Source organism: Alosa alosa, chromosome 17 (assembly GCF_017589495.1).
Source record: "Alosa alosa isolate M-15738 ecotype Scorff River chromosome 17, AALO_Geno_1.1, whole genome shotgun sequence".
Lineage (NCBI taxonomy): Eukaryota > Metazoa > Chordata > Actinopteri > Clupeiformes > Clupeidae > Alosa > Alosa alosa.
In genome coordinates, this window is record NC_063205.1 from 30,626,052 (window position 1) to 30,638,551 (window position 12,500).

At 46.8% G+C, this 12,500-nt stretch overlaps 1 protein-coding gene across 1 annotated transcript in view; it reads left to right on the plus strand.

Moving 5' to 3' along the window:
- Positions 1-12,500, plus strand: part of celsr1a (cadherin EGF LAG seven-pass G-type receptor 1a) — a 118,064-nt gene that overhangs the window by 37,903 nt on the left and 67,661 nt on the right. Inside the window, 3 exon segments of the mRNA XM_048268252.1 lie at positions 5,892-6,150; positions 6,152-6,296; positions 7,873-8,161. Of these exon segments, the coding sequence (XP_048124209.1) occupies positions 5,892-6,150; positions 6,152-6,296; positions 7,873-8,161 (693 nt within the window).

Consider the following 12,500-nt stretch of genomic DNA (forward strand, 5'->3'; position numbering starts at 1 on the left):
GTGTGTGTGTGTGTGTGTGTGTGTGTGTGTGTGTGTGTGTGTGTGTGTGTGTGTGTGTGTGTTTGTTCGTTAGAAATCCCAGTTGACCACCCGCATCAAGCACTCGAAGAAGTGTGAGCAGAAATGATTGACAGCACAGGACAGAAGGCCTGATTGGACACTGGAAACTGTGAAACTGAATCTGATTGGACAGATTGAAATCTGTGACATACAGCTGACAGCTGACTGTTACTGTGACAGTTTCTAAAGTCCACCAGCGTCATGTTATACTGATGTTTGGTTGGGGTTCTCAATCTGTGTCATGTTGTATACTGATGTTTGGTTGGGGTTCTCAATCTGGACGTAATGTTTGATATTAATGTTTGGTTGGGGTTCTCAATCTGGTTTCCTATGTCCAAATGTGTCATGCTTTACAGTAGAATGGATCTTTGTCCACATACGTCATGCTTTACAGTAGAACTGATCTTTGTCCACATGCGTCATGCTTTACAGTAGAACGGATCTTTGGCTACGGTTCTCTCGGGTTTCCTAAATATCGTCATATCAAAAATTGGTAGAAGTCCAATTTGGTTCATCCCTAGTTTGGCATGTCCATGAACTCTGTGTTGTTGTTGTTGTCGTTGTCGTTGTTCCGGTCAGTCTGTGGCCCTTGGTATCCTGTCCAGTCTCTGAGCTGGCCCACGGTCTACTGTTGTATCTGATGCCAGATCAGAGGAGCAAGCTGGCCTAGTGGTGCCTGAGCGTACAGGATTTGCTGTTTTGTGTCTCCTGCTGTTCCAGCTGCACGTGGGGAAACTAGTGTAGTGTGTTTGTAGCAGAATTAGCTCACACCGGCTTATCTTTTGGCCTCAATCTTCCCTGAGTAGACGCCAGGAGAGCTCAATTATTAACTCTCTCATACACTCACTGACTGACACACGTACATCGACACACACACACACACACACACACACACACACACACACACACACACACACACACACACACACACTCATACTCACTCACTCACTAACAACCCCCCCCACACACACACACACAGTTTTATCATTTGTCAAATCGATATGAAAGGCCTACCAATTGTTAGCTACTCCTAATAGCCTAAGTGTGTTTTCCCTGGTCTGTTAGCAGAGGCTCCAGAGCCATTCACCCTGTTAATGCTGCTAATGCTGCTGTTGTTATATCAGGAGTCCTGATGGCATGAGGAGTTATTACAGTAGGAGTCGTTCGTTATTAGAAGTCCTGGTGGCATGATGAGTTATTAGGAGTCGATCGTTAGCCTGCTTCATTGAGCGACAGCGCTGCTTTGAGGTGTGTTCAATCAGGTCCTCTTTGGGGGGTGGGGGTCATGCTGTTCACACGCTGGCAGCTAGTTTTCTTTTTCCACGGGGGTCAGATTAGCGCGCAGTGCACACACACACACACGCATTTGCTCTCACACACACACACACACACACACACACACACACACACACACACACAGGGATGAGATGGCCGGTGACACTCTCCTTCCCAAACCCTAGGGTGGGACTCCCATCCCAGCAGCTGAGCAGCTAAATATAACATCACTCACACCGTGCTGGAATGTGTTACCAGAGAGGGACAGATGAAAAGAGAGAGAGAGAGAGAGAGAGAGAGAGAGTGTGTGTGTGTGTGTGTGTGTGTGTGTGTGTGTGTGTGTGTGTGTATCTCTTGATAGGCATAGCAAGAGATAGGAAAGACACAGACAGATAAAAGAGAGGAGGAGAGGAAAGGAGGAGAGGAGAGCAGCGGAGAGGAGAGGAGGAATGGAGAGGAGGACAGGAGAGGACAGGAGAGGACAGGAGAGGAGAGGAAAGGAGAGGGGGATACTGTCCAGTAGAGGTCTGCCCGCTCCTGCATTAATGTGTCATTTTTAGTCCCACTCCGGCCCGCATCTGTAACATGATGTCCCGCTCCCGCCCGCTAAAGCCCGCATGCAGGAGGGATAGCCTATTCAGCTTTTCTTTCTGTCTCACGAAAGGAGCACACACACCTGAGAAAGACTCCAGATGTCAGTTTCTTGGTTCTGAATAACAACTGAAGTAGGCCTAGTCTGGTGCCCTCTTCCTCTGTCATGCTTTGATTTGAAGTTTGACAATGAGCAGCAGGAACAAATTGAACCCGCATTGGGCTAAATGACAATATAGGCTATAGGCCTGCTATCCGTCAGTTATGCTTAAACCCCGTTTTTTAATGCTGCCTAACAGAACATCCAGCTGAACTATAGTTATGAACAGTACTCATTTCCATAGTTTAATTTTTTCGCCATGTTTTTATTTGCGGGGAATGCAGTGAATCATCAGTTTGTCCCACCCTTGAAGCACCTCTCATCCCGCCCACTCCATAAAGAGCTTTCAAAGTTTGTCCAGCGCCATGAGTCTTTTTGTCGGGACCAGCGGATCTACATGCGGGAGTGCAGACCTCTACCGTCCAGTCCAGTGATGATGATGATTTGCCCAGAAATGAAACTCATCCCTCATGCTTGTCAAATTTGAGTGACAGATACTGACCACTGTTATTGACATAGACAGTGAAGCTGTGTGTGTGTGTGTGTGTGTGTGTGTGTGTGTGTGTGTGTGTGTGTGTGTGTGTGTGTGTGTGTGTGTGTATGTGTGTGTGTGTCTGTGTGTGTGTGTGCGTGTGTGTGAGAAATTTCCAGAGCTTACTGGAGATCTGTGTTTGTGTATGTGCGTGCTCTATGGGTGCGTGCGTGTGTGTGTGTGCATGTGTGTGTGAGATTTCCTCAGCCCACTGGAGGTCTGTGTGTGTGTGTGCGCATGTGTGTGTGTATGCATATGTGTGTGTGTGTGTGAGAGAGATTTCCTTAGCCCACTGGAGGTCTGTGTGTGTGCGTGTGTGCGTGCGTGCGTGCGCATGTGTGTGTGCGTGCGTATGTGCATGTATATGCGTGTTTGTGTGTATAAGATTTCCGCAGCCCTCTGCAGGTCTGTCTGTGTGTGTGTGTGTGTGTATGTATGCGCATGTGTGTGTGTGTGTGTGTGAAAAGAGATTTCCTCAGCCCACTGCAGGTCTGTCTGTGTGTGTGTGTGTGTGTGTGTGTGTGTGTGTGTGTGTGTATGTGTATGTATGTGTGTGGTGTGTGTGTCTATGTGTGTGTGTGAGTGAGAGATTTCCTCAGCCTACTGGAGGTCTGTCTGTGTTTTAATTTCCCCAACTACTCTTTCTGCTGTGTAGGAGGTGTGCTTAGACGGTCTGATGGATATGTGTCTGGCAGTACGTGTGTGTGTGTGTGTGTGTGTGTGTGTGTGTGTGTGTGTGTGTGTGTGTGTAAATGTCAGTGTCATCGTGAGTGTGTGTTTGTGTGTTTTCATACTTGTGGTTGTGTATTTATGATTGTATGTGTGTTTGCTCCTGTGTGTATATGTGTGTGTGTGTGTGTGTGTGTGTGTGTGTGTGTGTTTTTGCGCCTGTGTGTGTGTGTGTGTGTGTGTGTGTGTGTGTGTGTGTGTGTGTGTGTTTCGCCTCTGTGTGTGTGTGTGTGTGTGTGTGTGTGTGTGTGTGTGTGTGTGTTTTTGTTTGTGTGTGTGTGTGTGTGTGTGTGTGTGTGTGTGTGTGTGTGTGTATTGTTTTGCGCTTCCTGTGTGTTTTTTCTGTGCCTCTGTGTGTGTGTGTGTGTGTGTGTGTGTGTGTGTGTTGTGTGTGTGTGTGTGTGTGTGTGTGTTTGTGTGTGTGTGCTCGTGTGTGCGTGCATACATGCGTGCGTGTGTGTGTGTGTGTGTGTGTGGTATATTGGTTGATTGATCCTGTAGTACACCATGTGGAAAAACAAGACAGTCGTCAGACAGGAACAGATGGAGACTGAAGAGAAAAATGGATACTCCTCATCACTATCTCTCTCTCTCTCACACATACTATACACACACACATACACACACACTCTCTCTCTCACACACTCACACACACACACACACACACACACACACCACACACACACACACACACACACACACACACAAACACACACACACACACACCTCACACACACACACACACACACACACCACACACACACACACACACACACTCTCTCTCTCTGTTTACTCAACTCTCTTTCTTTTTCTCACTCTCTTTACTCCTTACTGTTCTCCCTGCTCCCTCCTCTCTCTCTCTCTCTCTCTCTCTCTCTCTCTCTCTCTCTTTCTCCCTCTCTCTCTCCATGCTCCCCCCTCACTCCCTCTCTCTCTCTCTCTCTCTCTCTCTCTCTCTCTCTTCCCCTCCCTCTCCCTCTGAGTGCAGTTCCTCATAAGTTGTTCAGAGAGGCCTCCTGCTCTAGGCTCCTATCTTATCTCAGTCCTATCACAGCTGCCACCATCAGTTACTGTGTGTGTGTGTGTGTGTGTGTGTGTGTGTGTGTGTGTGTGTGTGTGTGTGTGTGTGTGTGTGTGTGTGACCCACACATGGCTCCTACCCCTCAAACACAGAGATAGGCCCAGGCAAACACACTCCATGAAACTCTTTTGTTGTGTGTGAAGGGCTTGGATTCTCTCGTCAGCAGATGTGTGTGTGTGTGTATGTATTTGTGTGAGTGTGTGTGTTTGTGTGTGGACTGTGTGTGTGTTTGTGCGTGTGTGTGGTGTGTGACTCACCCTGGTCACTCTCACACACACACACACTTGCTGACGAGGTGAGGGAATGTCAGGTCATGGCTTACACCTGAACTTCACATTAGTTGAAGTTTCACTTGACACTAGAGGATTGTTTATGAGTATTTGTGTAATTCATAATCAGTATGCACTCATACAGTATCCTCTATAAGCACCGTCATGACACGTCAGGTTTGGAGGGGGTACAGTACATAGTCACGCAAGTCACGCAGAGGGCTCTGCAGGGCCACGCTGTCAACGCACCGTTATGACGCCCCGTTATTATGACACACCGTTATGACGCCCCGTTATTATGACGCACCATTATGACGCGCCAGGCGATGCTGTAGAGCTTGGAGAGAGCACACAGACACTCTGCGGGCCACGCTGTCGACGCACCGCTATGACGCCCCGCTATGACGCCCCGTTATGAGGCGTCAGGCGATGGCGTGTAAACGAAACAGAGAGCCCTCAGAGAACAGAAGAACTTAATGGAATCACACAAAACACACACACACACACATACTCAATATTGGAGAGCTGTCCAGGAAAAGCAGGAAAGGGGAATACTCTGGCACAGAATGTGTGTGTGTGTGTGTGTGTGTGTGTGTGTGTGTGTGTGTGTGTGTGTGTGTGTGTGTGTGTGCCTGTATGTGTGTGTGTGTGTGTGTGTGTAAGTGTCTGAGTTAGCATAATATTTGTCAGGAAATCAGCACTTAAACCGTGAAGGTGGGGCAGCTGTTCTCACCTTGTGTGGATACACAAGCCACACACACACACACACACACACACAGAGTCCCTGTTTCTCTTTGTCCACACATACAGACACATGCCAAGTCACGTAGTAAATTCCATTGGACTTTTTGGTTTGTGTCTGAAAGTTTGAGTGGCTTTGAGGATCCTCTAAAGTGAATTGGGAACGTCCACAAGTAGTGCTGAACTGGTGCTCTGTCCAGCACAGAAGCAGACAAGATCAACATGTCCAACTGGACAACTTCTGACAATCTGGGCATAGTTATTATATATAAATATAAATGTAGATGTAAACCTGTAGGATCATTCTAATGTGCATGTAAATGTATACCTGTAGGATCATTTGTCTGAGTTACGGTCAATTCAGTTCAGTGATTAACGGACTGATTAATTTAACTTCAGTCACTGAGGTCATGTATACCTATGCGATTAACGAAATTTAACAGTAATTTAACTTCATTCGCTGAGGTCAACGTTGTTAAAGTCCCTCTCCCCTTCTGTCCCCTCTGATAACAGACGGTCTTCACCGCGTGACGGCCTTCTGCACGCTGCGTGTGACCATCATCACGGACGACATGCTGACCAACAGCATCACGGTGCGCCTGGAGAACGTGTCGCAGGAGCACTTCCTGTCCCCAATGCTGTCCCTCTTCATGGACGGAGTGGCCGCCGTCCTGTCCACCAGCCGCGACGCTGTCTTCGTCTTCAACGTCCAGAACGACACGGACGTGCACGGCGCCATCCTCAACGTCACCTTCTCCGCCCTGTTGCCGTCGGCGACCCGGACCCACGCTTCCTTCGGGGAGTTTGGGGTCGGGGGAGGGCGCGCGAGGCGTAGCGCAACGCTTCTTCCCCTCAGAAGACCTGCAGGAGCGCATCTACCTGAACCGCACCATGCTGCAGCGCATCTCCAGCCAACAGGTGTGTGTGTGTGTGTGTGTGTGTGTGTGTGTGTGCATCTACCTGAACCGCACCATGCTGCAGCGCATCTCCAGCCAACAGGTGTGTGTGTGTGTGTGTGTGTGTTGCATCTACCTGAACCGCACCATGACTGCAAGCATCTCCAGCCAACAGGTGTGTGTGTGTGTGTTATTATTATTGTGCATCTACCTGAACCGCACAATGTTGCAAGCGCATCTCAGCCAACAGGTGTGTGTGTGTGTGTGTGTGTGTGTGTGTGTGTGTGTGTGTGTGTGTGTGTGTGAGTGTGCATCTACCTGAACCGCACCATGCTGCAGCACATCTCCAGCCAACAGGTGTGTGTGTTGTGTGTGTGTGTGTGTGTGTGTGTGCATCTACCTGAACCGCACCATGCTGCAGCGCATCTCCAGCCAACAGGTGTGTGTGTGTGTGTGTGTGTGTGCATCTACCTGAACCGCACCATGACTGCAGCGCATCTCCAGCCAACAGGTGTGTGTGTGTGTGTGTGCATCTACCTGAACCAGCACAATGTTGCAAGCATCTCCAGCCAACAGGTGTGTGTGTGTGTGTGTGTGTGTGTGTGTGTGTGTATGTGTGAGTGTGCATCTACCTGAACCGCACCATGCTGCAGCACATCTCCAGCCAACAGGTGTGTGTGTGTGTGTGTGTGTGTGTGTGTGTGCATCTACCTGAACCGCACCATGCTGCAGCGCATCTCCAGCCAACAGGTGTGTGTGTGTGTGTGTGTGTGTGTGCATCTACCTGAACCGCACCATGACTGCAGCGCATCTCCAGCCAACAGGTGTGTGTGTGTGTGTGTGCATCTACCTGAACCGCACAATGTTGCAGCGCATCTCCAGCCAACAGGTGTGTGTGTGTGTGTGTGTGTGTGTGTGTGTGTGTGTGTGTGTGTGTGTGTGTGTGTGTGTGTGTGTGTGTGTGTGTGAGTGTGCATCTACCTGAACCGCACCATGCTGCAGCACATCTCCAGCCAACAGGTGTGTGTGTGTGTGGGTGGTCTATGTTTTATTTTGCAAATTATGTAATTCTTTAAAACTAAGGGTCAGTCTTGTTACATTTTTGTTTTGTTGTTTTTTTATGCATTTAAACTCTACACACATATATCAAATGTGGTAGAGTTTAAATGCAAAAATAACAATAAGCTATTTTTTTGCGTCTTTTGCTTGGAGTTTATATTTTATATAGGAGTTTATATTTTATATAGGAGTTCTTTGTGTTTTTGTTTGTATTTGGAGGTGTATCTAATGAACATGAACTTTAACTGAAACTTCAGAACTCTCTTCACCCAGGGAACTATTCTCCCTTTTAGTGGAACTTCAGAACTCTCTTCACCCAGGGAACTATTCTCCCTTTTAGTGGAACTTCAGAACTCTCTTCACCCAGGGAACTATTCTCCCTTTTAGTGGAACTTCAGAACTCTCCTCACTCAGGGAACTATTTTCTCTTTTAGTAGAACTTCAGAACTCTCCTCACTCAGTGAAATACTGTCCCTTTTAGTGGAACTTCAGTACTCCCTTTTAGTGGAACTTCAGAACTCTCTTCTCTTCCTCTTTAGGTGCTGCCCTTCGACGACAACATCTGCCTGCGTGAGCCGTGTGAGAACTACATGAAGTGCATCTCGGTGCTGCGCTTCGACAGCTCGCCGCCCTTCATTGCGTCTGACACCATGCTGTTCCGACCCATCCACCCCATTAACGGCCTGCGCTGCCGCTGCCCGGCGGGCTTCACCGGAGACTACTGCGAGACCGAGGTGGACCTGTGCTACTCCGGGCCGTGCCGCAACAACGGACGCTGCCGCAGCAGGGAGGGAGGGTACAGCTGCGAGTGCCAGGAGGACTTTACAGGTGAGAGAGTGTATGCTAATAGGCTACCATACTAGCATGCTAACATGCGAGGCTAAGAACATTTCACAGCCAGCATTTCACAGCATTTCATATGATCGAGAGAGCTTACGTGCTAACATTAGGGGTGTGACTTTCGAAACCGACGTCTCGAATCAGTGTCGAAGCTTTGAAGCACAAGTGTTTCAAAACACTGCTTCGAAACGTGGTTCAAAACAGCCATGTCATGTGACCACTGCTTTGAAACATTGTTTAAAATCCCCATGTCATGTGACCAAAGTTAAGTGAACCTTCGGTGCGTTTCACCGGTGTCAGTAGGCGTGCCCGCGCGTTCAATTAACAGTGTAGACTTTTCTTAAGCAATAACCACGATGGTGTAGTGGTTAGTGAGGGTGTTTTTTGCATGGTAGCCCACGCTGCTCAAATGTGGTTCGATTCCCGTTTGATTTGTAAGGTATTGTTTCAGATCGTATCTGTTTATATGTTTTCTTACTTCATCATTAACCACACAGTTTCAACTAAACTCTCAGAATGGTCAAAAGGGAGTTTTTATAAGAAGAAAGTGATTTAGAAAACACTAATGGCAGCTATAAGATTCTCTTTATTGTGACTTTATGTGGTCTCCCATCCAGTAATTGACCAAGGGCATGACTGCTTAGCTTTTGACAAAGACTGAACACAGGTAACACAGCGAGCCACGAACTTTAAAGACGGCATCTCCAATACGAAGCATTTGACAGATTTATTTTACCCCAAAAAGCTCTGAGGTGTCGGAATTGTTTCGAAGCTTCGGAACAATTCGGCACAATTGCTTCGAACACTTCAGTGTTTCATAAAGCCTCGCTTTGCCCATCCCTAGCTAACATGCATTCCTGTTTCTACAGTCACTGGCCAACATCATTGGAGATTTCTGCAGGTTAATGCTAAGAGGCTAATATGCTACTCATGCTAGTATTCAGCAGTAGTTTTGCAACTTGAGAAACAGTTAACAGGTTTGATCCCTAACAATGACTTCGCAAGTCCCCCTGTCCTTTAGAATGAAAGCTAAATCCCTATATCAATATACTAAATACTGACTTTACCATAGTTTATTACTATACTGCACAGCAGTAATCATACTAAATACTGACTTTACCATACTTTACTATACTATACAGCAGTAATCATACTCAATTAACCATCCTGGTTCCTGGTCAAATATATTGAATACACATGGAAACCTGTGAGGGATTCCCCTCAACCAGCAGGGCCTGAGTGATCTGGAGTGATCTGGAATGATCTTCAGTGATCTGGAGTGATCTGGAATGATCTGCAGTGATATGGAGTAATCTGGAATGATCTGCAATGATCTGGAGTGATCTGGAATGATTTGCAGTGATCTGGAGTAATCTGGAATGATCTGCAGTGATCTGAAGTGATCTGGAGTATTCTGAAATGATCTGCAGTGATCTGGAGTGATCTGGAATGATTTGCAGTGATCTGGAGTAATCTGGAATGATCTGCAATGATCTGGAGTGATCTAGAATGATTTGCAGTGATCTGGATGTTTCCTGTGCTGAGGTGTTGAGTAACATATCAGTATATCAGACATATAGTGAGGGACTCCCTCCCCCAGTAGCGCCTAATTGGGTTAAATTCTGGCGGCTGAACGCACAATTTTTGAGCAGTTTGAGACAGAAAGAGTAAGCCATGCAGGGCCCGTTGACACTTTTTTATTATTGCAACGATACCAGACTATTAAGGGAACCCTCAGCTATAGGTGGGGTTTAGACTTTATTGTGCTATAGGTGGTGGGGTTTAGACTTTATTGTGCTATAGGTGGGGTTTAGACTGTATTGTGCTATAGGTGGTGGGGTTTAGACTGTATTGTGCTATAGGTGGTGGGGTTTAGACTTTATTGTGCTATAGGTGGGGTTTAGACTGTATTGTGCCATAGGTGGGGTTTAGACTTTATTGTGCTATAGGTGGGGTTTAGACTGTATTGTGCCATAGGTGGGGTTTAGACTTTATTGTGCTATAGGTGGGGTTTGGACTTTATTGTGTTATAGGTGGGGGTGACACTCATCCACATCAGTCTTCCCATGCAGATTATCATCAATCCATCTCCACCTCCCTCCACCTCCTCCTCCACCTCCCTCCACCTCCACCTCAATCTCCCTCCACCTTTGTCTCCATCTCCCTCCACCTCCTCCTCCACCTCCCTCCACATCCACCTCCACCTCCTCCTCCTCCACCACCTCCATCTCCCTCTACCTCCTGCACCTTCCAACCTGTTAGTCTCTTTGAAGGTCACAGTTCATCTCCAGGTGGCCAAGCAGGCCAGAGCCATTATGGGAGGGGATGAGGGGGCTCGGACTGATGACAGGTGTGTGTGTCTTTGTGTGTGTGTGTGTGTGTCTGTGTGTGTGTGTGTGTGTGTGTGTGGGTCATCACTGCCCCCTCATTCCACCTCTCTCACATTAGCGGAAAGCTGATCCCGTAATTCCCGGGCCGGAATAGAGGAGGATTAGCCAGTGGAAAATCAGGGGTCATTACTCTACCACCGGCGACAGGGGGGCCATCATACTGATGCTCTCTCTAATGCTGGACCTGCGACACCCCTCTACACACACACACAGATACACACACACACACACACACACACACACACACACACACACACACAGGCACCCTGGGCCCCTCCTCCCTCATTCCCAGTCATTCCAGCCATGTCCAGATCTTGTCAGGATAATGGTCGACACCCAAACCCCTCGCTAAGGGGGCATCCATCTGCAACAGAGCCGAAAGATAACCACGAGAACAGCAGTGGACACTACCCCGCCCAAAACACACACACACACACACACACACACACACACACACACACAGATGTCAGATTCCAACATATTTTCAGGAACAAAGACAGAAAATTAATTGAGTTATAATGATCACCTATTGTGGTCTTCTGGTGATAAGAATAAATGTAGGGCTTATTTGCCTTCATTATTTACCTGTTTATAAATGATTGTTTATAGCATTAAGTATAATATAAGTATAATATAAGTATAGCATTAAGCAGCTCTCTTCTACACCAGCATTACCTCAACCTTACCTGAAGGACTAATGGGGTGATAACACAGTGGGTAACACAGAGACGCTGGGAGCAGCAGATTCTCCCACACACACACACAGATACACACACACACATATACACACACACACATATACACACACAAAACTCGTTTTCCACCCGCGCAAAGTTTAATTCGGTATTTTGCACATTTATTTTTTAAACAATGCGCCCAGGGGTGGCCTGGCGCATTGTCTAAAAATCGCTATTGTACACCTGGTCAGAAGTCTATGGCGAGTTGTATGTTATTTTAAGAGCGCATTGTCAACTAGTGTTGCACGGTGTATCGATACTAAAAAGGTATCACGATGCCTTCACGCAAAAAACGATACGATTTCCGACGTTTTTAGAATCTATACTTTATTAAAATTAACGTTCTGTGTCTGCGTGAACTGCTGCTCTCACTGCTCCTTGCACGCATCAAGGCAAGTGGGCGTGTCAAGCAGGCAGCTCTAAGTGAGTGAGTGAGTGCGCAGCCAACGTCAACATACAGTAGTTCTTTGCCGACCGTCCTCGGCCTTGTGGATAAAACTATACTGTACATCAGATGGCCTAAAGATTAGGCCCCTCTGCATAGCATTCAGTGATTTGCATGCAGTAATTTCAACCTTGATCTAGCCTAGTTTGGCTATTTAAAGCTACTTTATTGGCAAAACACAACACAATGTAAATGAACTATAACAAAAAATAAAGGACTTAATCACACAAAGTAGGCCTACTATTTTACTGACTATAAAAATAATAATTATGTAGGAAGTTTAGAACCCAGAATTGACCTGCACGCTACAAAAGTGCACCGAATTCAACACAAATGACTCAATACACTTGGAGGAGGTATGAGTCCTTTCTTTTCCAGATATCTTAGGATTTCGCCGTAGCAACGTTTCAATATCGAGCATCGTGATATTTATGGCAGGTATCGTATCGAAGTCATAATTTTGGTATCGTGACAACACTATTGTCAACAGTCATATTGGCAGGTGCACACCATCCTTCTATCATTCATGAATGCACACCAGCGCACGTCCATGCAAAACATTACAAATTGCACGATTACAATGGGAAACATAATTAGAATAAATATATTACAAAATACTGTACATCTCATGATGAGTAGTTATTCACCATCATTTGCAAATTGGTAATGACGGTTAAAAGTGATTAGGGGAGAGGCGAGAGACACGTATGGAGCACAGCTGAAGATGCACTGTCACAAGATATAAGCAACTCCTC